This window comes from Saccopteryx leptura, chromosome 3 (assembly GCF_036850995.1).
Source record: "Saccopteryx leptura isolate mSacLep1 chromosome 3, mSacLep1_pri_phased_curated, whole genome shotgun sequence".
NCBI classification, from domain to species: Eukaryota; Metazoa; Chordata; class Mammalia; order Chiroptera; family Emballonuridae; genus Saccopteryx; species Saccopteryx leptura.
The window spans coordinates 223,054,839-223,080,244 of record NC_089505.1 but is presented as its reverse complement, the minus strand read 5'-3'; the positions used below and the strand labels follow the sequence as shown (position 1 = coordinate 223,080,244).

Genomic DNA, 25,406 nt, shown 5'->3' with positions numbered 1-25,406 from the left:
GCTCGAGCCAGTGACCTTGGGTCCAAGTTGGTGAGCTTTTGCCCAAACCAGATGAGTCTGTGCTCATGCTGGCACCTCGGGGTCTCAAACCTGGGTCCTCGGCATCCCAGTTCGAAGCTCTATCCACTGTGCCACCACCTGGTCAGGCTCATGTGTGTGTTTAAGTGAAGAAAATGAAAGTATATCAAGGAGAAACCATGTGACACTTCTTAGAGGCCTGAGTTGGGGGTGAGGGCACCGCTGAAGCTTGCTTGTGATTTACTTAGTAGTGACGAGTTAAAGCATCTCTGAGTTCATGACCCTCCCTCTTCTCAGGGGTGTGACAGGCTCTCCCAGTGGGAGGCAAAACCATGGAGTCCTCCATAGAACCCCTTTCTTGTGTGGGCCATGGGAAGTCACCACTGTCTTCCCCTCTTGCTTCACAGACCTGGGTCTGACATTGGAAGCCCTTGTGGTCGATTTCAGCTGAGGAAAGTCCCTGTTCCATCTCCCTTCATGTGTGTGGAGTACAGCAGCGCTGGTATCAGAAGAGAAGTGGGTGGAAATATGCCCTGTGAGGCTGCTAGCCTGTCCTCAGTCACACACAGGTGACCCAAAGTCCAGCCAACTTGCTAGTTCTAAATTGCCAGCTCCATAGCACAGCTGCACATGGGACCATTGCTAGTTGTATGTGACTCCTTGCTCTTTTTTTTTTTAAAGCTTAGTTTTGTTTTTTTTAATTTATTCATTTTAGAGAGGAGAGGGAGAGACAGAGAGAGAGAGAGAGAGAGGAGAGACAGAGAGAGAGAAGGGGGGGAGGAGCTGGAAGCATCAACTCCCATATGTGCCTTGACCAGGCAAGCCCAGGGTTTCGAACCAGTGACCTCAGCATTTCCAGGTCGACGCTTTAACCACTGTGCCAGCACAGGTCAGGCCACTCCTTGCTCTTAAATCGAAGGTATATGAAACCTATTACATCCACAGCCCTGCTCTCTGGCTGTCCCTGAGGCAGAGCCCAGGGAGAGTGAGCTGTTCCTAAAAGTGACATAGTGATGCAGAGAGGCCTCAGTGTCCAAACTAAGACACCCAAGGGTGCCTACAGGGGCGCTGGGTAGAGCACAGGGCAGGAGCTCAGCCAGAATGTAATTGCAGGTTGCAGACCTTCTCTCTGGTTGTTCAAGATACAGCCTGTGTGTTCAATGGCACCAGAAGCAGGTTACTGCAGGGGCAGATAAGGCAGAGGCAGCCGCAGCTGCCTGAGACACACACAGCCCTACATCACCAAAAGGGCGCAGCCCTGGCATGATGATGAGGTGAATTAGCAAGGCCCTGGTCACATCTGTGTGTGGCACGGCCTGCCCTGCACTGGGAGGCCAGCCCCAGCCTCCCTCTTGGGGCACACCCAAAGGGCCCAGGAGGACCAGAAAGGAAGCAGGCTCTGCGGGAGAACGTGAGGCCACAGCTCCACATGGCAATGCTCAGGTTTGCTGGGTTTGCCAGTCTATTTTCTGGTCGTCTTTCTGGTAAAGGCAGGGGAGTTACAAAAGTTTCCCATATTAGTGAACATTTATTATTTGGGTCTTATCTATGAAGAATATACAAAAGAATTGGGATCACTGTAAATACCCATAAACCGGCTTGAGTTTCCATTTTCAGATATGTTGAGTCTGAGGTCTTGACAGGGCCGTGTCACCTCGGGACCCTTTCTGGCCTGTGAGCAGCCAGGATGGCACCTGCTGGCTGGAAGGTCCCTGGAGAGATACATGCCCTCCTCCCTTCCTGAAAAGGCCTTCCTAGAGCAGACACTGGAATCAGGAGGAGGGTCCTCGTGGTGAACAGACAACAGACACAGGTGAAACCCCAGGCATTAACATCACTTGCCAAGAAGCACGTGGAAGGCCCAGAATGACACTAGACAGAACAAGCTTCTGAGAAGGTGCCAGGCAGAGGGGCTTCAGCACCAGTGCCCTCAGCTTACTCCCTGACAACACCCACCAAACACCCACCACCTACCACCTTAAATGGACCACAAGACCCCTCCCTCAGGGGATGGAGACTAACGACTAAGGAGGATAATCTAGACCAGGGGTCCCCAAACTAAGGACCGACCGTGAGCCGCACGCGGCCCCCTGAGGCCATTTATCCGGCCCCCGCCACACTTCCGGAAGGGGCACCTCTTTCATTGGTGGTCAGTGAGAGTTCCCATTGAAATACTGGTCAGTTTGTTGATTTAAATTTACTTCTTCTTTATTTTAAATATTGTATTTGTTCCCATTTTGTTTTTTTACTTTAAAATAAGATATGTGCAGTGTGCATAGGGATTTGTTCATAGTTTTTTTTATAGTCCGGCCCTCCAACGGTCTGAGGGACAGTAAACTGGCCCCCTGTGTAAAAAGTTTGGGGACCCCTGATCTAGACCTCCTTAGCAAACCTGGTGCTCTGCTAAACAGTCTGATCCTCTGATTTCAGAAACAAAAGAAACCACCCACAACACCCTGGGGGGGTCTGTCACACTAGAGTCTTCCCACACGTCACTCCCAGATATCTCAGGTGTCTCCTGAAGGATCCGCAGAAACTGGTCCCAGAGGAGCAGCCGGGGGAACAATGAGTTTTCCCCGTTTCCTCCTCTGTACTGATGGGGTTTTACGGTTTGCCGGTGTCACTGAGAAAAAACATGAAAATATTTGCACACACACACAAGCCCTAAGAATGTGGCTAGAGAGGGGGCCCTGTGGTCATGGCGGGGGGGGGGGGGGGGTCTGTGCATCACTGGGTGGGCTGGAACATACAGAGGAATGCAGCAGTACCAGGATGAGTTCAGAGTTACTGTCACCTCCCCGCCAGCCAGCTGCTTGCCTGTCACTGCCCTTGGGCCCAGTAGTTATTGATCATGCCTGGCTCTCAGCATGGTTTTCCTCCCAAAGAGGTTTCAGCTTTTCACCTGCAGCTATTTTTAGGGGCCTGGACTCCACAGAGATACCTCCTTCAAATGATCCTGTTGCAGGGCCTGGGTGGGGCCCTCCTGAGGGACAGTTTCTCCTTTCCTGAGAGCAGACAGCAGGTTACTCAGCGTGTGGCTGGGAGGGCAGGAGCCTGCTCAGGGCAGGTGCTCTGTCTGTTTTCTGACAGAGGGAGTGAATTCTGGGGCTAGGAGTCAGAAACCCCAGCTAACACAGATCTCTGAGTGAAGCCCCGCCTCTTTTTTAGATGCAAATCACCTGGGTCACCACTATCCTAGGGTGTGCCTCAGTAGCTCCCAGGGTTCAGGAGGGCTGGGACAGAAGACAAGGGTGGGAATAGGGTGGCCAAAGAGCAAAACCAAATTCCACTGACTTTATAGTTAGAGACCATCCAAGTGCAGTCTACCCATTCCTCAGGGGACACACTGGACCATGTACACCAGGATCAGGACTCTGGACATCTCGAGGTGTGACACCAGGGCAGAGGGACACCTTGCAAGCTAGGGAACATGGGCAGGAATGCCAGAGCCAGAAACCTACCTCGAAGCAGATGGCCCCGTTCCCATCAGCATCAAAGGCATTAAAGAGGAAGTGTGCGTAGGTGGTGGCATCTGGAGGAGATCAAAGGCACTGGCTGCAGTGTGCTGGGGCTCCTGGGGCCCCCTGGCACCCACGCCCCCCCAGGCAGCCCCACTGGGGATCCACCTGTGTCCTGAGCTGGGGTCCCCCCTTCCATCGAGATACAGGCAGCACCAGGCCTCTAGAAAGCAAGTAGTGGTAGGGAGCATAGAGGTGGAGGTGAGGGTCCCCTCCCCATGAAGGGATACCCCACCCTCTGCAGAACTGCCACAGGGATACAGTGGGGGCTTTGGGAGGAGGGGGGAAGAGGGGAGAGGACAGGGGAGCTGGCCTCAGACTCACCTCCCTGAGGGAAGAACTGTGCGTAAATGAGTTTGAAGGTGTCTTCATCCACCAGGCCCGAGGGACACTCCTGCAGCAGGAAGTCACTCCCTCAGTGGTTTTGGCCACCCCACCCCACGCCCTGACTGCTCCCTCTAAGGGATACCTACTGTCCAGGGCACTGCTGAGCTCCATGGAGTCCCAGGAAAGCCTGGTGGCTGGGTGGAACGAGGCAGGAGCGGTAGGTGGGGGATGGCTGGTCCCTCAGGCCAATCTGATCCCTCCGTCCACCCTCCCCGGTGCCAGCACACAGACACACAGAAAAGAGCACGGCGCTTTCAGGACACTGATTCTGGGGCTTGGCCCACACACTCCCCAGGCAGGTCTCCAACAAAAGACGAGCCTCATCAGGGTCCCAGGATATTTGCTATGCCACGGAAGTGTCTAGGTCGGCCCTGGCCCCCTTTCTGGAGCCAGGGGCCAAAGGGCTGGGTGGGCCAGGGCCTCTCCTAAGGGATGTGGATTACTCACGTTCTTGAAGCCCCTATAGAGGGACTGCAGCTCCTTCTTGGTGAACTTGGTCTGTGCCTGTAGCTGCTCCAGCCCCTCTGGCTGGTGTCGTACCGTAGACAGCTCCAGCTCACTGTCACTGCTATCTGGAGGGGGACATAGACCCAGGAGGGTGGAACAGGTACCCCCCCCTTTTCCATCTTGCTGCAGTGTGGGCGCCAGGCCATGGGCTGATGTCAGGGGTGGAGGGACTCTCCTTGCATGACTACTGCATATGGCCACACAGGCTGCACACTGCACAAAAGAAGGGGCTTACAAGGAGCCACTCTGCCTCCTACCTCCTCATACAGAGGGGGCCCTTCTCACTCATCTTACCTGGGGCATGCCCCCCCTGTCAGCACACAGTGGGACAGGGGCTGGGAACTGGCCCTGTACTTGAGGGACACTGAACAAGGGGAGGTGGGAGGGATAAAGACAGCAAGACAGGCTCAAGAGATGCTCAATCTTTAAGACCAAATTCATGGCCACCTCTTCCTTGTAGTCCTCCCTGATTTCTGCCAGGAATGGGGAGGGGACCCCTCTTGGCTCATTCAGGCTAAAACTCTGCTGCTTGGCTGCATTTGGTAGGGGGATGTCACTAACATTTGGATAGGTCAGACCTCAAGGGCCCACTGGGCTAGGACCAGCCCTTTTCTTTAATAATAAGACATTTAAATGTTAACTAACTGCAGCTGCCTTGGGTGGGGGGTGTTGGGTGGAATGTAGATTTTTATTTATCATTTTTTTACCTTTTCCAAATTTCCTTGGTGTGGCATGCATCATTTTTATAATATAAAATATCGAGCTGGCTGTAGACAGAGCAGCACTGAGTACCTACAACTGCTGAGCAATCTGATCACCCCCACCTCCCGAGGCACCCCACAACATGGTGAGTCCATGTGATCTGTAGCCCCTTTGCACTGCCCACCCTGTGCCCGTGGAGCCCAGGATGACACATGGCACGGAGCACTACTAACCTGAGCCTGCAGCACCCTTTGCTGGGCCTGCTCCATGCCCGGCTGCACCCAGAAGCACTGCTCACCTCACTAACCTAACAGCAGCCTGCAAACTGCCCAGCAGTTTGCCTTGGTCATGCACACTTCCAGCCTCTAAGATAGCTACTTCATACCTTTCTCTTTTTACACTGCCAGTACCTCCTCCCCCATCCTGCCCCTCAGCTTGCTTCCTACATCACCAAGAAAACAGAAGCCACAGAAGAAAACTTCCCCAAGTTCCTGCCACCACACCTACCCATCTCCCTGCATCTGGCCTCGCCCTGCACTTTCCCTCCTCTGGGGATGAACTGTCCCTGTTCCTGACTAACTCTTCCACTTGCACAGTGGGTACTGGCCCCTCTCACCTATTCAAGCATGAGGCTCCAGAAATCCTCCCCACTCCTTCCTCTCTCCTCACCACCTTTCTCCCCTCCCTTTAGAGTCATCCCATCTCCATATGCACCTCTGGCAATCCTTAGCCAAGTTTATTAGAGGCAACCATGCAAGCAAGTAATTCTACTCTGGATTCTAACATCCCAAATAAAATCTTACCCAGCTAACAGGATCTGTACAAGTATGCTTGTAGCAATAGTATTTTTTATGAGGAGATGGAAGCATCCCAGGAATTCATCTAAGGCAGGATGGGGGAGCACAATATGGAGGATGCAACCAGGGAGAACTGTGCAGTGGATTAGAAGTACACATCAATACCTAGATCCAAGAAACTCAATGAACCCCAAGAAGGAAAAATAACAAGATAACCACATTCAGAAACAGCACAAACTGAAGAAAATCAAAGATAAAGAAGTCATCCTCAAAGTAGTCAGTGGGGAGAGGGAAATCCTACAGGAGAAGAGCAATAAGAAAAGCAGCTAACTTCTCGCAAGAAATTATGTAGATCAAGAGACAATGGAACAACATTTGAAATGGGGGGGGGGGGTGTCTGTTAACATAGAATTTTCTATCCAGTGATAATATACTAAAAAAAAAAAAAAAGAGGACTGACCAGGTGGTGGCGCAGTGGATAGAGCATCAGACTGGAATGCAGAAAGACCCAGGTTTGAGACCCCGAGGTCACCAGCTTGAGCATAGGCTCACCTGGCTGGAGCAAAAAGCTCACCAGCTTAGACCCAAGGTTGCTGGCTCGAGCAAGGGGTTACTCGGTCTGCTGAAGGCCCACGGTCAAGGCACATATGAGAAAGCAATCAATGAACAACTAAGGTGTCGCAACGAAAAACTGATGATTGATGCTTCTCATCTCTCTCCGTTCCTGTCTGTCTGTCCATCTATCCCTCTCTCTCTCTCTCTCTGTCCCTATTAAAAAAAAAAAAGAGGGTGAATTAAAGACATTTTTCAGATAAATGAATGCTAGGGAATTTGTTGCCAGCAGAATTGCACTACAAAATGCTAAAAGAAGTATGTACTTCAAAATGAAGGGAAATGATATCAAATAAAAATCAAGATCAGTGGGAAAATGAGAGGAAGCTAACAGAAATATTTTGAACTGAATCATTTGAAAAGACAATATATCAAAATTTATGAGATGCAGATAAATTACAGCAACATTTAAATAATTAAGTGCCTATTTTAGAAAAGAGAAAAGATTTTAAATAAGCTTCCACCTCGAAAAAAATAGAAATAGAAAAGTAAAATAAAGCCAAAGCAAGCAGAAGGAAGAAAACAGGAAGTGATGAAAGTAGAAACCAATGAAATAAAAAAACAAAACAAAACAAGAAACAGAGAACATCAATGAACTCAAAAGATGGTTCTTTGAAAACATCAATAAAATTGATGAAACTCTAGCAAGAATGAAAAAGACAAAAATAGAGAGAAGGCACAAATTACCAGTATCAGGAATAAACAGGGAAAATAAGTATAGACTCTCCAGACATTTAAAGGATAGAAAGGAACTATCAGGCACAAATCTCTGCACACAAATTCAATATCTGATCAAATAGACCAATTCCTCAAAAACTGCAAACTACTCTGTAAAGCCAATAGCCACGGCCACCATCACAGCCACCTAGCCCATGCAGATTAGCATTTGATTTGGACAGACGGTAATGAAACAACAGAGTCAAGAACTGGTGGACCATTAGCATTAATCCTAGCTGGCACCTGTGGGCAAGAAATACACACAGTGGGAAAACATTTCCCTTTCCATTCAGGGCTCCCAAAGCCACTGACTTATCCGAGTTTTCCTAGAATCAAAGGTTTGTACCTCACCAGCCTTATTCATCTCTGTTCCCCATCTCCTTCTCTCTGCACAAACTCTGCACAAACTGGCTTTTCCTTCAGTACTCCGCCATCTTAGCTGTTTCTCCTCTCCTCCACATGGCCTTTCTCTGCTCTTCTATTTTTTTTTTTTTTTTGTATTTTTCTGAAGCTGGAAACGGGGAGAGACAGTCAGACAGACTCCCGCATGCTCCCAACCAGGATCCACCCAGCACGCCCACCAGGGGCGAGGCTCTTCCCACCAGGGGGCAATGCTCTGCCCCTCCGGGGCATCGCTCTGCTGCGACCAGAGCCACTCCAGCACCTGGGGCAGAGGCCAAGGAGCCATCCCCACCGCCCGGGCCATCCTTGCTCCAATGGAGCCTTGGCTGCAGGAGGGGAAGAGAGAGACAGAGAGGAAGGAGGGGGGGTGGAGAAGCAAATGGGCGCCTCTCCTATGTGCCCTGGCCGGGAATCGAACCCGGGTCCCCCGCATGCCAGGCCGATGCTCTACCACCGAGCCAACCGGTCAGGGCCTCTCTGCTCTTCTTTATAGTGTAGAAATCAAAACCTTTAATCCAATATATAAACAAGGAAGTCTTTGATACAAAGTCACTTATCTGAGGCATAAATGGGATTCCTCATAAGAGTGCACCACCCCCTATCATGCAAGAGTCAAGGGTGTGGGGAAAAGCTTAGTCTTAAAACTAAGCCTTACGCTATAAGGACCCTGCCTGCTTACAGCCTGTCCCCCACAGCCAATGCAAACTATAAGCGAGCAAACATATACATCATATTTGCAAACTTATTTGACCAACATACCCAAATTCACCCAATATGAAGGAGATAACCGGAATAGTCTTAATTGATATTCCTTATGAACGTAAATGAAAAAATTCTCAACAAAACATTCACAAATTGAATTCATTGATGTATAAAAAGAACACCACAAATGGAGTTTTCCAGGAATGCAAGGCTGATTCAATATTTGAGAATAAATCAGCATCATCCACCATATCAACAGTCTAAAGAAAAACACATGATCATATCAATGATGAAGAAAAAGCTTTGACAGAATTCAATGTCCAGTCACAACAAAAAAAGCTCACTGAGTGAGGAACACAAGGAAACTTCCTCAACTTCATTAAAGGCATCTACAGAAAACCTATAGTTAACATCCTATTTAATGGTGAAGGACTGAATGTCTTCCTCCTCAGGCTAAGAACTGGCAAGAATATCTGCTCTTTCCTCTCCTACTCAACATCATGCTGAAATTCCTAGTCAATACAAAAAAAGGTGGGGGGGGGGAGAAGAGAGCAGGGAAAGCATACCCACTAGATTAGAAAGAAAAAACCCAAACTATCCTTATTTGCACATTGACAGAATGTATGTAGATAACCCAAAGAATATACAAAACAAAAAAATCCTCTAATGAGTGAACTTAGCAAGGTCACAAGACACCTAGTCAACATACAAAATCAGTCACATTTCTATAGATCAGCAATATATAATTGGAAACAAATTTAAAAACAATACTATTTATAATAACTTGCCCCATAAATGAAGTAGCTGGGCATAAATCTATCAAGACATGGGCATGATATGAATGCTGAACACTACAAAATGAAGGTGAAGGAAACCACAGAAAATTGAAATAAGTGAAGAGACTTACTATGTTCACAGATTGAAAGATCGAACATCATAAAGATGTCAATTATCTCCAGACTTATCTACAGATTTAACATAATTCCAATAAAAATCCCAGGAGGATTGTTTTTGTAAATATGGATACACTGGTTCTAAAATTTATATGGAAAGGCAGAGGAAACAGAATAAAATAGTTCTGTAGAAGAATCAACTAGGGGAAATCAGTTTATCTGACTTTAAGACTTATTGTACAGCTACAACAATCAAGACTGGTATTTGAGGAGAGGTGGACATGATAAATGCAACGAAACAGAGAACTCAGTAAAGAGATCCACACAAATAGGACCAGCTGATATTTGACAAATGTGAAAAGGCAATTCAGTGTAGAATGAATAATTTTATTTCAATAGGTAGTGCTGGATAATTGGACATCCATTACAAAAAAAAAATGAACTTTGACTAAACCTTATTTTCTTATACAAAAATTACCATATTTCCCCATGTATAAGATGCTCCCATGTATAAGACTCACCTTAATTTGGGGGCTCAAAATTTGAAAAAACACGTCTTACATACAGTTATTGAACTCAAGTTTTATTCATCATAAAATTCATACAACTCCTCATCACTGTCAACACTCCTATCCATTAGCTTGTCCTCATCTGTGTCTGATGATGAATCAGTCTTCAACAATGAGCCCAAAAAACAAGCGCAAAAAATCAGAAAATGCAAGTAAAAAAACTACAACCACTGTATAAGACGCACCCACCTTTTAGACCCCAAGTTCTCTGAAAAAATGTGTGTCTTATACATGGGAAAATATGGTAACTCAAAATGGAGCACAGATTAAATGTAAGACATACAACTATAGAACTTCTGGAAAAAAAAATGCAGAAGAAAATTTTCATGGCCTAGGTTTAGGCAAAGAGTTCTTAGACACATGATCATACAAAAAAAATTGATAAATTTTTAATCATAGGGAAGGAGAATATTTTTTAATGAAAAAGTAAAGCTTTGGCTCTGTAGCAGATATTGTTAAATAAAAAGATACACTACAGACTGGAAATAAATAATTGCGACTCACATATCTGACAATGGATATCTAGAATTTATAAACAACTCATAAAACTCAGCAGTAAGAAAACAAACAACCCAAATTCATAACTGGGCAAAGGACTGTTCAACACTTCACCCTAAAGCACATATAGATGGCAAGTAAGTACATAAAAAAGTGTTTAACACCTTTTGCAATGAGGGAAACCCAAATTAAAACCATAATGAAATACAACTACACACCTATTAGAATCACTTAACTCACAAATATTGACAACATCAAGCACTGTTAAGGAAGCAGGGTAATGGGAACTGTTAGACTTTGCCGTCAGGAATAAAAATGGTGATGACACTCTGGAAATCAGTGAGGCAGTTTCTTATAAACATACATTTACCCTACGACCCAGAAATCGCACTCCTGGTTATTTACCTGAATGAAATGGAACATATTATATACACACAATAACTTATGCAAAAGTCCAGAGCAACTTAATTCACAATCGCCAAAGGTTGAAGATAAACCAAATGTTCTTCAACCAGTGAATGCATAACCAAACTGTGTCACATCCACACAGTGAAATATTACTTGGCAATGAACACAAACTACTGATAGCCACAACAGGGACAAATCTCAAATGCATTAGTAAATTAAAAAATCAGATGCAAGAGGCTCTGGACGTGGTTGGCTCAGCAAATAGAGTGTCAGCCTGGCCTATGGACATCCTGGGTTTGATTCCTGATCAGGGCACCATCTGCTTCTCTACCCCTCCCTCCCTCCCTCTTCCCCTTCTCTCCCTCTTCCTCTCCCACAGCTAGTGGCTTGATTGGTTCAACCATTGGCCTGGGTGCTGAGTATAGTTTGGTTAGTTTGAGTGTTGGTCTCAGGTGCTAAAACTAGCTTGGTTGATTTGAGCATCGGTCCCATGAGGGGGTTCCCAGGTAGATCCTGGTATGGTCACACGCGGAAGAGTCTGTCTCACTATCTCCTCTCCTCTCATTAAGAAAAAAAGGGAGGGGGGCCCTGGCCAGTTGGCTCAGTGGTAGAGCATCGGTCCAGCATGTGGAAGTCCTGGGTTCAATCCCTAGCCAGGGCACACAGGAGAAGTGCCCATCTGCTTCTCCATCCTTCCCCCTCTCCTTTCTCTCTATGTCTGTTTCCCTCCCTCAGCTAAGGCTCTATTGGAGAAAAGTTGGCCCAGGTGCTGAGGATGGCTCCATGGCCTCCACCTCAGGCGCTAGGATGGCTCTGGTTGCAATGGAGCAACACCCCAGATGAGCAGAGCATCACCCCCTGGTGGGCATGCCAGGTGGATCCCAGTCAGGTGCATGCAGGAGTCAGTCTGCCTGCCTCCCCACTTCTTACTTCAGAAAATAAATAAATAATAATAAAAGAATCAGACACAGAGATTACATAATATAAGATGCTATTATATGACATTTTGGAAAATAAAAAATTATAGAAACCATAGGAAAGGAGACTATATCAGGGACTGGGGCAAAAGATGGGCTGACTACATGAGAGAATTTTTTGTGGTGATGGGGTTGTTCTATATCTTGATGGTGGTAATGGCTACATGACCATGCATTTGTCAAAATTCACAGAACTGAGAGACAGCAGACACATGCATGCACAGAGGAAAGACCATAGGAGGACACAGTGAGAAGAGGGTAATCTGCAAGCCAGGGAGGGCTCAGAAGGAACCAAACCTGATGATATCTTTTGTGTGTGTGTGTGTGTGTGACAGAGATAGAGAAAGACAGACAGAGGGACAGACAGGGATAGACAGACAGGAAGGGAGAGAGATGAGAAGCACCAACTCATAGTTGTGGCACCTTAGATGTTCATTGATTGCTTTCTCATATGTGCTTTGACTGGGGGGGCTACAGCAGAGCGAGTGACCCCTTGCTCAGCTTGGACCTTGGGTCCAAGCTGGTGAGCCTTGCTCAAACCAAATGAGCCTGTGCTCAAGCCGGCGACCTCGGGGTTTTGAACCTGGGTCCTCCACGTCCCAGTCCAATGCTCTACCCACTGTACCATCACCTAGTCAGGCTGATGATATCTTGATCTCAGGTGTCTAGTCTCCAGATTTATGAGAAAATAAACTTCTATTGTGTTTAAAATAAAATCATAGGAATGGGGACCAAAAAGGCAAATGGCAAATGGCACTAAAAAATTAGAAATGAAACATAAATTAGAATAATAGCTATAGGGGAGGAGGAAGTGGGGGGACAAAAAGGAATGGGAGGCCCTGGCCAGGTGGCTCACTGGAGAAAGCATTATCCTAGCCTGTGCAGGTTGGGGGTTTGATCTCCAGTCACTGGACTGGAGAAACAACCAATGAGCACACAACTAAATGGAACAACTAAGTGGAGCAGAGAATTGATGTCTCTCTCTCTCTCTCCCCCCTCCCTCCTTTTCCCCATTCTCTTCCTTCCTCTCTCTTTCTTTTTCTCAAATCAATGGAAATTTTTTTTAAAAAAGGGAAAAGTAAAAGTAAAACAAGAGAGCGTTTTAAATAAGGTAAGACTGATACTGTCCCATGAACTAAAGAGCATGAGTAACCTAACCCTCTGCCTCAAAGGCCAAAAAATAAAACAAAAACTATATCTATGTATGCTGCTATTTCTTTCATTGAAAAAAGAAAAAAAAAAGAAAGAAAAAAAAGATAAAAAAACTCCTTGGCCCTCCTTTCCTCTAAAGCTATTTCTCTTTGCCTGACTTACTGTCTTCACCCTCCTCCGATTCTCTCTTGAACACACTCCTCTGGGGCATTTGCCCACCACTCAATAGAAACTACTTTTGAAAGGGCTACCAGACCCTGCCCAGTTAGCTCAGTCAGGTAAAGCTTCAGCCTGAAACTCCAAGGTTGTGGGTTTGGTTCCTGGTTAGGGCACATACAGGAAGCAACATACGAATGCACAACTAAGTGGAATAACAAATCGATGTTTCTCTCTTTCTCTTCCTTCTTCTGTTTCTCTAAAAGATATCAGTTAAAAAAAATTTTTAAAGCTCACCAGTGGTCTTCATATTGCTAATCTAGTGATGGATAGAGTCATCTTGATTCCTAAATCATATATGGCCAATATGGGAATAAAAATTACAGTGATGACATGGAATGACGTTAAGGACATTAGCTACATGAAGTAAGTCAGAGAAAAACAAACACTGTATGATCTCACTAATATGTGGAATCTTAATAAAGCCAGACTCATGGAAACAGTAGAATGGTAGCGGCCAGGGGTTGGGCGTGGGGAACTGGGGAAGTGTTGGTCAAAAGATACCAGCTTCCAGCTATAAGATGAACGAGGTCTGGGAATGTAACGCACAGCATGGTGACTGTAGCTGACAGTGCTGTGCTGTACACTTGAAAGTTGCTAAGAGAGTAGATCTTAATGTTTTCACCACCACCACAACAAAAAATAGTATTTATGTGAGGTGAGGGATGTTTTGAATAATTTTACTGTGGTCATCATTTCACAATATATACATGTATCAAATTACCTCATTGTACACCTTAAATTTACACCATGTTATATGTCAGTTATATCTCAATAAAGCTGGAAAAACAAAAAATTATATGCTCACTTCACTTTTTTTTTTTTTTGTATTTTTCTGAAGTTGGAAACAGGGAGGCAGTCAGAGAGACTCTCGTATGTGCCCGACCATGTGCCCGACTGGGATCCACCCGGCACACCCACCAGGGGGTGATGCACTGCCCATCTGGGGCGTCACTCTGTTGCAACCAGAGCCATTCTAGCGCCTGAGGCAGAGGCCATAGAGCCATCTTCAGCGCCCAGGCCAACTTTGCTCCAATGGAGCCTTGGCTGCAGGAGGGGAAGAGAGAGACAGAGAGGAAGGAGAGGGGGAGGGGTGGAGAAGCAGATGGGCACTTCTCCTGTGTGCCCTGGCTGGGAATTGAACCCGGGACTCCTGCACACCAGGCCTACGCTCTACCGCTGAGCCAACCGGCCAGGGCCCTCACTTCACTTTGAGCATAGATGAAACCAAATCTTAGCTAACTGAATCCAACCACATTTTTTAAAATTGAGAGCAGAGCAGAGGAGGCAGAAAGACTCCCGCATGCACCCCAACCAGGATCCACCTGGCAAGTTTCCTATGGGGAGATGCTCTGCCCATCTGGGGCACTGTCTGTTGCTCAGGTGGAGGCCACTGAGTCATCCACAGCCCCCGGGGGCCACTTTACTGGAATCAATAGAGCCATGGCTGCTGGGGTGTGGGTGAGATATAGGGACCGGGAGGGGTAGAGAAGCAGATGGTCACTTTTTCTGTGCGCCCTGACTGGGAATCGAACCCCGGACTTCCACACGTTGGTTGGCTCTACCACTGAGCCAACCAGCCACGGCCCCTACCATATTTTTAAAAAAGTAAAAGACATCGTGGTAAGATTTTATCTGTAAGAGAATAAGGAGGGAAAATCACTGAAAATCCTAATGCAAAGAAAGATAAACATTATTGATAAACATCTGCATCTACTTATAATTAAAACAAAAACTCTTAATAAACTAGGAATTAAAGGGAACTGTCTTAACTCGCAGCTTACAGTTGCAAATCATATATCATATTTATTTACAGAAAATTTTAGATTTACGGTAATGGCAAAAGCTAAGACACGTTCTCTTTAAGATCTAGGCCACAATCACAAGGGTGGCCTCAATCACTACTGATTGATGTCCTGCCAATGCTCTACAAAAATTTCAAAAGCAGAAATAAGCGATGGGAGAGTTGGGAATTAAAGGAAAAAACTATCATTATTTGTAGGTAATATGGACCCCAGGGGAAAAAAAAAATCAAATACATGAGAGTTTGGTAAGTTTGCCAGACATAAGATTAATTTATGAAAACCAATAGCAATTTTCTATGCCAGTAATAACCACCTGGAAAATATAATAAAAAGATAACCTTCGGCCCTGGTCGGTTGGCTCAGTGGTAGAGCGTCAGCCTGGCATGCAGGAGTCCCAGGTTCGATTCCCGGCCAGGGCACACAGGAGAAGCGCCCATCTGCTTCTCCACCCCTCCCCCTCTCCTTCCTCTCTGTCTCTCTCTTCCCCTTCCGCAGCCAAGGCTCCATTGGAGCAAAGTTGGCCCGGGCGCTGAGGATGGCTCTGTGGCTTCTGCCTCAGGCGCTAGAATGGCTCTGATTGCAACAGAGCGACACCCCGGATGGGCAGAGCATCGCCCCCTGGTGGGCATGCCGGGTGGATCCCTCCCGGTCAGGCGCATGCGGGAGTCTGTCTGACTGCCTCTCCGTTTGCAACTTCAGAAAAATACAAAAAAAAAAAAAAGATAACCTTCATGGCACTATTTCAAAAGAAGAAATGCACCCCCATGTTTATGGCAGCATTGTTCACAATAGTGAAGATCTGGAAACAGCCCAAGTGTCGGTCAGTGGATGAGTGGATTAAAAAGCTTTGGTACATATACACTATGGAATACTACTCAGCCATAAGAAATGATGACATCGGATCATTTACAATAACATGGATGGACCTTGATAATATTATACTGAGTGAAATAAGTAAATCAGAAAAAAACTAAGAACTATATGAATCCATACATAGATGGGACATAAAAATGAGACTTAGAGACATGGACAAGAATGTGATGGTAATGAGGTGGGGATGGGGGGGGAAGGAAGGGGGTAGGGGAGGGGAAGGGCACAAAGAAAACCAGATAGAAGGTGACGGAAGACAATTTGACTTTGGGTGATGGGTATGCAACATAATCAAATGTCAAAATAATCTGGAGATGTTTTCTCTGAACATATGTACCCTGATTTATCAATGTCACCCCACTAAAATTAATAATAATAATAAAAAGATAACCTTCATAATATCAATAAAAGCATTAACCAAAACTCAGAAGACCTCTATATAGACATATAATCCAAATAAATAAGACATCCCATTTTAGATAGGGCCATAAAATATTATAAATGTCATTTCTACCCAAAGTAATATGTAAATTTGGCACACTCACAATTAAAAAAATCTAGTTGGACTTTTTGAGGATGTTAATAAAGTTACTCTGAAATGTAGAATGAGGAATAAAGACTCCAGAGGAATAAAATCCAGAAAAGAGGAGTAAAGAGAGAGCTTTCTCTATTGGATACTAATTCATACTGCATAGTCACTGCAATAAAAACTGTGTGGTAGGTACAAGAACAAACCAACAAGCCAACCAGAGAGTTCAAAACAAGGAAGAGGTTCTGGGCAGCTTCACAGGAGACTGAGGAAAGGCCGAGGTTTAGGCGATGGAGTTCCAAAAGCCAGTCCACCACACACGGAGAATGGATCTGGGGCCCTTTTCACCACATATGAAAGTGGCTCCAGGTGAACTAGGGTCCAAATATAAAAGGTGAGCTGCAAGTTAAAATAAAGGGCATCTTGCTAACTAAAGGGTAAGGAAAGACTTCTGAAAACCTCAGAAGTTCATACCATAAAGGTAAAAAAATGAATGAATTCAATCCCATTAAAATTAAGGACTTCTGTTCAACCAAGGGCACTGTGGCCAGTTAAAGACACTCAGCAGGACGTAAGAAGACAATATCCAGTGTTCATAGCTGACAAAAGAGAAATGTCTAAAGCAGGTAATCATCGGAAAAGGAGATCAATGAGCTAAAACTCAAAGCTCAGAAAGCAGTGCCCAGCACAAAGGAGTGTGTTGTGTTGGCTCCCATCACTGCTGGCAGAAATGACCTCGCCCACATGACTGCCAGGGTCACACACCACTGACTGTGTGCTGAAAGTTAGTGAGCAAGGAGGATGCTCTTGACAGGCTCTTTATCATGGTGGGCATCCTACATTATGTGCTCTATAAGGTCCAGGCTGGCCCTGGTCTCCAGTGGCTGAGGCTGCTGCCTGCTGAGCTGGCTACAGGGAAGGGAAGAGAAGGGTGGGTCCATGGGGATAGTTTCTGCTGGACAGGCAGGTGGGCTGGAGCCCCAGGCCTGAGGTTGCTATAGGCTGTGGGGCTTGGGAAAGGCCCTCCCACCCCAAGTCTCCGCTTCAACTGCTGCTTATCTAGACACAGTCAGCAGTTTCCAAGAAGCTTAGTCAGGAATCTCACATGAAGTCTTACTCTGGCGGCCTGTCAAGTGCATTCTTTATGCCCGCTAACTTCTAATACAGTCAGTGATGTGTGACCCTGGAGCTAGGTCATGTGGGCTAGGTCATTTCTGCTAGCAGTGACAGGAGCTAACACTTATAATGCACTCTCTCTGTGCTGGGCACTGCTTTCTGAGCTGTGCACACTGTTGGGGAAAAAGCTGTGTTAGGCTTGCTCACTGGTTCACCAGCTGCAAGGGCTTTGCATGATTAGAGCATGAACATGTGGCGGAGGCATGTGCATAGCCTATCTAAGGCCATAGGCGCTTGCACTCAGAGAAACTGGTGACTGCAGATGGCGGATTGCCTGCCCACCACTGTGAGGGGCCATTTTTGCTGTTTCTTTGCCTGAGAGGTTTTCCCCTGCCTGTGTGCTCCTCCGCTGTTGCGAGACTCTATTAAAACAGGAATGGTCCAACGCTTCCCAGCTCTGCAGTTTCTTTACCTTCTGGCTGAATCCAATGTGAACCTGCCTGGTCTTGGCCACCAGCATTCCACACACATTCACACATTTAGTCCTCACAGTGCTGTGAGGGGTACCCTTCCCGCTTCAGATTTGGGCCCAGGCAACTGCCTCCACTTTGGGCTCCTGACACGTGCAAGGTAGGAGGCTGGAATGCAAAAGGCCCTCCACGGTCTTGCAAAGTTAGAGACACATCCAGGACAATGTGTCAAAGTTCAGAAAGGTCCTGGTTCTGCCACTCTCTGGGCTGGGCAACTGCAGGCAAGTCAGTTATATTTCCTGATCCTCAGTCTCCTCATCTATAAAATGAGCCAAAGCCCTGGCCGGTTGGCTCAGTAGATACAGTGTTGGCCCAGTGTGCGGACATCCCGGGTTCAGTCCCGTCAGGGCACACATGAAAAGCAACCATCTGCTTCTCTCTCCCTCCCTCTCCCCCTTCTCTCTCTCTCTTCCCCTCCTGAAGCCAATGGCTTGACTAGTCCCAGTGTCAGCCTCAGGAGCTGAGGCTATCTTGGTTGATTTGAGCATCGGCCCCAGATGGGGTTGCCGGGTGGATCCGGTTGGGACGCATGCAGGAGTCTGTTTCTATCTTCCTTCCTCTCACTTAAAAAAAATTTTTTTTAAATTAAGTTAGCCTAAAATGAGGAGAAAATTATAATGTGCACAAAGTGCCCAGCCTTGAGAGAGCACTTGCTACTCTCAAGGACTACTGTCCTTGTCAGCACCCTAAATCTGGAAACTGCCCAAGGACCAAAGGAGTCCTGGTGGACCTGCAGTGTACCAAGAGCAGTGGTCCCTGCCAGGGACAAGAGCACCCAGGATGCTCAGAGCACCACCAGCCCCAGCAAAGGTAGGAGAGGGCGCTGGAGAGGAGACAAGCAAGAGAGGGAGGGGATTGGAGGAGTAACAGTGGCCCCTTGGGCCTGCTCAAACCAAGAGCCGGTTGTGGACCTTCTAGGATCCAAGATCAGCTTTGCAAGGCCAGGCCCCATGGGTGCTGTGTGAGGAAGGCAGCTATAGAGGGCTGGGCTGTCTGCTGGAAGAACAGGGGTAGTGGGCCAAGCCGTGCATATCCCTGTCACGGGCCAGCCACACTCTCCCCCTACTCCGTTCTCTTCACCCACCTACACTCTGGCCTCACAGTCAAGCCTCCAGACATTTCCAAATGTCCACAAGGGACAAACTGCCCTCGGCCCAAAGCTGCCAGTCTGGAATTGAGGAAACCTGGACTGAGAGAAGCAGCAGCCAGAGTCCAGCCTTGGGCCACTGGGGTGGACACAAAGGTCTGCTGTGAGGGCTGTGTCATTCTCAATAACAAAGTTGATCGGCCCAGGTAGGCCCCACCCCCAGGAGTTTCTTAGAGCTGAGTTCCACTTTTAACTTTTGAAAAGTGCTGTAGTTCACCCCAACTCCTAGAAGTGGATAGGGGAAAATAGTCTATTATTATCCTCATTCTACAGATGAGAAAATTAAGATGCACTGAAGTCACCCAGTAAGCTGGTGGCCACACCAGGCTGGAACTTCTGACAGTCACCAGAGGCAGAGACTGACAGGTGTCCAGGGCAGAGAGAGGAGGGCCTTTTGACTCCTGCATCTATTTCTAGAAAGCTGCATCCCTACAACACCGATCCATTAGTTCCTGATAATTCCCAGGGGCCTCATAACTCTGGTCTCTTTCAGATGAGAACTACGGAGTCTCAGAGAGGACAAGAAACACATCCCACTGAAAGCATACAGGCTTGGAGGGACCTGGGTACCAGCTCCCTTCCCTCTGTGCCAACGCACATCCAGGCTGAGGCCCAAGAGTTGAGGCTCCTCACAGCCCATCTGATAGTCCCTTAGACACTGCCTGGCCAATGGGCCTTTCCAGGCCCCACTCCCCCTCAACAAGGAACATCTGGAACTTACAACCCTCTCCCTGTGATGCAGGCAGGGAGGCCAGTCTAAGTGAGAGGGTGTTTTCCGTAGTGTGTCACTTCTGTTAGTACAACTCATCACTGTGTTACTAGTTATTGGTAATGGCAATAGTTCACAAAGCTGTACATTTATCATACTCCAAGAACAGCTCTGGGGCCGTGAAAGTCCCACTGACCAGTTACATGTCTGCCACAGTCCACCAGGGCAGGATTTATTATTGGCCTCATTTTATAGAAGGTCAGACTGAGGCTCAGAAAGGAAGGGAGTTGTACAGCCAGTATGTGTGGGTGGCAGGCTCCCAGCTCAGACTTGGCTGGCTCTGAGGGGCTGTGCTCCTCCCACAGCATCAAGACCCTAGACTCAGCAGGCACACTGGGCAAATATACCATGAAAGAGAAACTCATTTGAGCCTGAGGTGGATGTTTTATCCAGCAGAGCCAGGACCTTTCTGAACTCTGACATGCTTTTTTGGATGTGTCTCTAACCCCATAAAACTGTGGGGGCCGTGTGCATCTCAGCCTTCTACAGCACAGGTGTCAGGAACCCAAAGTGGAGGCACCTGCCTAGGTCCAAATCTGCAGCTTCACAAGCATTGTGAAGACTAAATGTGTGAATGTGCGCAAAGCTCAGAAAGCAGTGCCTGACATAGAGAGGCATACCCTGCACCTCATGAGGAAATGCATTCTCCTTAGGAATCACAAAAGCCAACTTCAGACTGGCCCAGACCTGTGAGCAAGATGCTGGGTGGCACCTTCAACCACATCCCTGATCATCCTAGGGCTGTCCATCTGTCCAAGCAGCCAACTGGGCCCAGTCAGTGGAGGGATGTGAGACCCCCCACACACACACACACAAAGAGACCTCAGGTTGAGAGAGGATAGGGACTAGGGGATAGGCTAGTGCCTGGCAGCAAGGGGGTTCCACAGCACTGTGGGATGCTCAGACTCTTACTTCACTGCAGTGTCTGCATTTCCCACTAAGTTCCCTTTCAGAGATTACCCCTGCTAGGGTCAGAATCCAGCCAGGTGCAGCCCTGGATTGGACAAATTTCCTCTCCAAGCGCAAAGTTTAAGGTGACACTTCTCAGAACCACCTTGAGCAAGTTCCTTCTATCTGGGCCCCCTGAACTCACCTAGAAAAGGTGTGATGGAGCAGGAGGACTTCTGAAGAGCACATGGCCATGAACTTCGGGTAAAGAGCAGGCCCTGGGCTCTGAAGGCAGAATGGAGGGCAAGCCTGGCATCCTGGCCCTGTGCTCCATCCTGCCTTCAGCAGCCCTTCACAGGGGTTGGGGTGCATCCCCATCTCCAAGGGGCTGCAGGCCATTCAGAGGCAGGGTCAGGCTCTCCCTTCATCCCCTCCTGAGGCCTCTGGGTTTCAGCCCCAGAACCTGTACCCTGACAAGGTCAGCAGAATGCTGAGGCAGGCAGGTGCCCATCCTCCTCCAAGACTCGCCCCTTCCCCATGGTCCAGCAGTACAGGACTGCAATCGCTTCTTTGGCACTGTTGGAGGACTAGTTACAACCCTGGCGAGTCAAGGTCCCCTGCAGAAAGGCTGTGCCCTGCAGGGCCTCCTTCTTCCAACCTGCCCAGAGTTTAGGAAGGCACCAAGGGTCGGGAAGCAGCTCCAAGGGCATCTGCCAGGGGTGTCAGGGAGGCGGCAGTGTCTGATTTAAGAGTAGGTCTGTCTCCTCGTTTAATATTTTACTGGAACATAAATGTAGCGTCTGAGGATTTGGTTACTGATTCCGTGGCCTGAGCCTTGCCTGGGGAGGGGAAAGTGGATGTTGGATGGGGGCGAAAGGGACGGCCCCAAACACAAGGCAGAGGCTTTATATTACTCGTCGCCCTGCGCCCTGGGCGGAGGGTCATCCTGTCGTCCTCCCCCTGCACCACCTCCCGCTCCCGGACGGTCTAAGGTAGCTATGCTTAACGCAGGCGAGTCGGATCGGCAGGCCTGAGATGGCCAGGAATGCGGCTCAGGTGCCACCTGGCATCTCGTTCACACCAACCTTTAGCACCGCAGCTCCGTCCCCTCGGAGGTCACTCAGGCCAGAGCCCTCCTTTGACCCCATAGTCTCAGGCCCAGCCCTCTCGGGCCGGAAGGCGGCCGGGGCTGCGGAGCTAGGCGTGCCGGACCCGAGCCCTTGCACCTCCCTCCTCACAGACCGCGGGCTCCCGCGGAGGGCAGCGGGGGCGGGGACCACAGATTACCTTCCATGGACATGGGCTCCAGGATGCCGAACTGCTTGAGCACTGCGATGAACAGCAGCACCACCACAGCCATGGCGCACAGCTCCATGCCCTGTATACCCATGGCGGCTCACGCGCTGCCTCCGAGGCGCCGGGCCGGTGCAGCCCTCCGGCTCCTGGGGAGGCCGCGGCTCACATGCCCCCGGCAGGCGGGGCTGCGAGTGTCTGCGGGGCTGACGACCCGCTTAAGGCGGCGGCGGCGGCAAGGTGGACCCGGCCCAGAGGTGAGATGCGGCGCAGCGGCCGAACCGGAGCGCAACTTTCCGACTCACTGCAAACTTTGAAGCGCGGCGGCGACACGGGCTAGAGGCGCCTCCGTGCCCCGCACGGGCGCCGCGCCTCTTGCCCCCTCTCCAGCCCCGCGGGCGCAGGTGCGCGGAGGTCCCCGGCACTCCAAGCCGCCCAGCCTCCATCACGGCTCCCAGCGCGCTCATTGGCCTAGGCGTGGCGACCACCCGGGAGGCGTCCCCTAAGGCCCCACCTCGGGCCGAGGAAGGGCGGGGGAGGCGGCCCCGCCCCGCGCGGTTCAGTCCCAGACGGATCCTGGCGCAAGGCCACCGCTTCCCCGCCAACCCCGAGAGGCTGCCGGGTGGTGGTTTCACCGAGCCGTCAGTGCATGGAGGGGGCGGGGAGGAAAAGAGCACCGCATCACTCCCGGGGGAGTCCAGGCTTCCTTCTCCTGGCTGAGGGTGTGGAGTTCGGCCGCCACCGCTCCCGTCCGGCCGCCTAAGCAGAGTTGGCCTTCGAGGGATCCAGGAAGCCCTTTGGCCCCGGTGTCTCCCATAACCCAGCCCTCGGCCAGAGATTAAATTTGGCCCTGGTTTACAAAGTTCTTCGGTTCTGGAAACCTGGTGCGCTCGAGGCTTTTTAAGAGGGTGTGTGGCCTCTGGCACTAGAGTCCGCGAAGCTGAGTTCGAGTCCTGCCTTAGCTGCGTGACCTTAGGAGAGTCGCGGACTTGCAACCTCCTCCTCCCGGAGGACCTGGTGCCTGCTTTTCGGCTGTGGGAAAGAGCTAAGTGGATGCCAAGCGCTCCGCTTCGGTAGGGCAAGGCAGTGCTAATTAGTTTGTGGGTCGCCTTTTTCCTGCCCAGGGCACTGGGTAGGGAAGAAAAGCAGAGGAAAAGAAGAGGAGAAGAAGGGCGTGGCAGGGCCGAGAACGGGATCCTCTGAGTGCCCAAACTCCCGGACTCGGGGCGCGGGAGCCGCTACTCTGCTTCCTCCAGCGGGCGCTGTGTACCAGCTTGGATTTAGGGGCCAGGACGCGCGCGCTGTTGCAGACAAGTTCTGTCCTCCGGGTCCTTAGCGGAGGGAAACCCAACCCCGGTCCACACCCGTGAGCGTAAGTCCTGTTTGCACCTAAGGCCTGAACAATAACAAATCCCATTTACGGAACCTCTGCTACGTACGCATTCACTCATTCAACAAATCCTGAGCGGTTACTTGTGTCCCAGCACAGAGCAGCTGCCACTGAGAGCCCTTCTGGAGCTGATAGGAGTCAAGCCATTAGGGTTACTTGTCATCCTTGAGGGCTCTGCCAGTGGGCACTTCTATTGTACAGGCGAGGAAAGCCGGAAGAGGAGGGTGGATTAGGGTAAGGGCACAGGTGCAGCCAGGCCTGCTGGGCTCCGGAGCAGCTGCTGCCCTAGGGCATCTCACTGCTTCCTTGGAAACTGAAGGGAAGGAGGCTGCATGTGGCCTTTCTTTGGGCTGCGCAGTTCAACCTCACTATTTAACACTAAAGTCTGAATTGGTAGAGATATTTTTAAAGAACTGTAAACGCATAGCTTTCAATCTAATTTCAGTGGGAGGCAATGAGTCTGTACTGACCAAAGGCAGAGTTCTAGGCAGAGAGGCTAAAATGGCAGAGATCACGACTTTGCCTGACCAAGCGAGTTACTAAAGCCTGTGAAAGTCTATAGAATGTCGGGCAGGGGCTCTCATGGCCCATGGGGTGTGTTCTGGTGTTGGCCATGTCCAAGGTGTCAGATGTGAGAGAGATGGGAGGACAAAGAATCAAGTAAACAAAGGAAGCCATCTTGCTGCCCTCCTGAGGATTTCCCACCTCTGCTCCCTGACTCAGTTTCCCCTGGTGCTATTGCACATCTTCCCTGTGAAAGTTTCAATGACTGCCCATAAACATTGAGCTATAAACAAGACATCGATCCCCTGGCTCTACAGCGTAAAATATTAACGATGCCTAAGTAGATAGCAGGGCCAAGAGCAGAATGTCCGCTCAGCATCAGCAGCTGGGCCACGGCCTAATGGATGGGAAGCTGACTCCCTGCTCATCACTAGCTTAGGGCCTGCCAGTTCTGAGGCCAGCTCCAGTCCACTGAGACTGGGCTGATGGCCCTGCCACACCTGCTTCTCCCCTGGACTTGAAGAGGGAAGCAGGCAGATGAGCCCCAAAACCTTGTACATGTACCCTGCACTCAGAAAGTGCCCAGCCAGATCTTCCCCAGCCACCTCTAGCTTCCCTGCCAGGGCCATTTGTCCTGGCATGCATCCACTTGACCCCAACATCCCCCAGGGCCTCCTGTGACAGAGGGTATGCTGGTGTTGACAGTGCTCCCTGCCAGTTCCCTGCCTTGAAGAGGAAGTGGGTGAAGGGGAGGGGCACAGAGAAACCTCTACAGGTTAGGGTGCTGAGGGCTGCCACAGAGATAGGGACAGATGAGGGGTCCTGTGGAGGGAATAGCTCGCTCTTCCTCAGATGACTGGGAAGGCTGGGGATGAGACCTCACTTGAAGGTTTCAGGAAGTCTGGGAGGCCTGGGGAGGCCCTGGTATCGTCATCTAAATTAGAAAGCTCTTAGAGACCTAGCTGCTTTGGGGCAGGGTAGGGTGCACTCCACACCTAGGCTTGCAGCCCATACCTGAAATCATGGTCTTCCTTTTGTCTGGTACTTTGATGATGGCCCTCCAGTTCTGTCTCTGGGAAGCCACACCAGATTATGCCAACCCTACATTACCCCCTTCCCCTCTCAGCCCCCACGGCCTCTGCTGCCTGGCCACACCATTCTGCACTGAGTTTCAGTTGTCTGCCCAGACACCTTCCATGTCACCTGTGCTCCTCATGTCTAGCCATAGCTCCTGGGGGCTAGGACTCCATCAGTTTGACTAATACTCATTTCATGCCCCCAGCCTGTTGCCTGACCACCTAGCTGCCCAAGGATTTTTCTCTTTTTTTTTTTTTTTTTGTATTTTTCTGAAGCTAGAAACGGGGAGGGACAGTCAGACAGACTCCCGCATGCGCCCAACCGGGATCCACCTGGCATGCCCACCAGGGGCGATGCTCTGCCCACCAGGGGGCGATGCTCTGCCCCTCCGGGGCATCTCTCTGTCATGACCA

The 25,406-nt window shown here is 49.3% G+C and overlaps 1 protein-coding gene across 4 annotated transcripts in view; it reads right to left on the bottom strand.

Moving 5' to 3' along the window:
* KCNIP3 (potassium voltage-gated channel interacting protein 3) overlaps positions 1 to 25,406 on the bottom strand; it is an 81,038-nt gene that overhangs the window by 6,426 nt on the left and 49,206 nt on the right. For 3 of the 4 annotated variants that reach the window (XM_066372313.1, XM_066372316.1, XM_066372314.1), the window contains 3 exons: positions 4,371 to 4,495; positions 3,861 to 3,930; positions 3,480 to 3,550 (listed from right to left, as the gene is read on the bottom strand). In XM_066372313.1, coding sequence (XP_066228410.1) covers positions 3,480 to 3,550; positions 3,861 to 3,930; positions 4,371 to 4,495 — 266 coding nt within the window. Of the gene's footprint in view, positions 1 to 3,479; positions 3,551 to 3,860; positions 3,931 to 4,370; positions 4,496 to 22,016; positions 22,120 to 25,406 lie in introns of those variants that run through there. The other variant, XM_066372317.1, reaches the window with a different exon arrangement.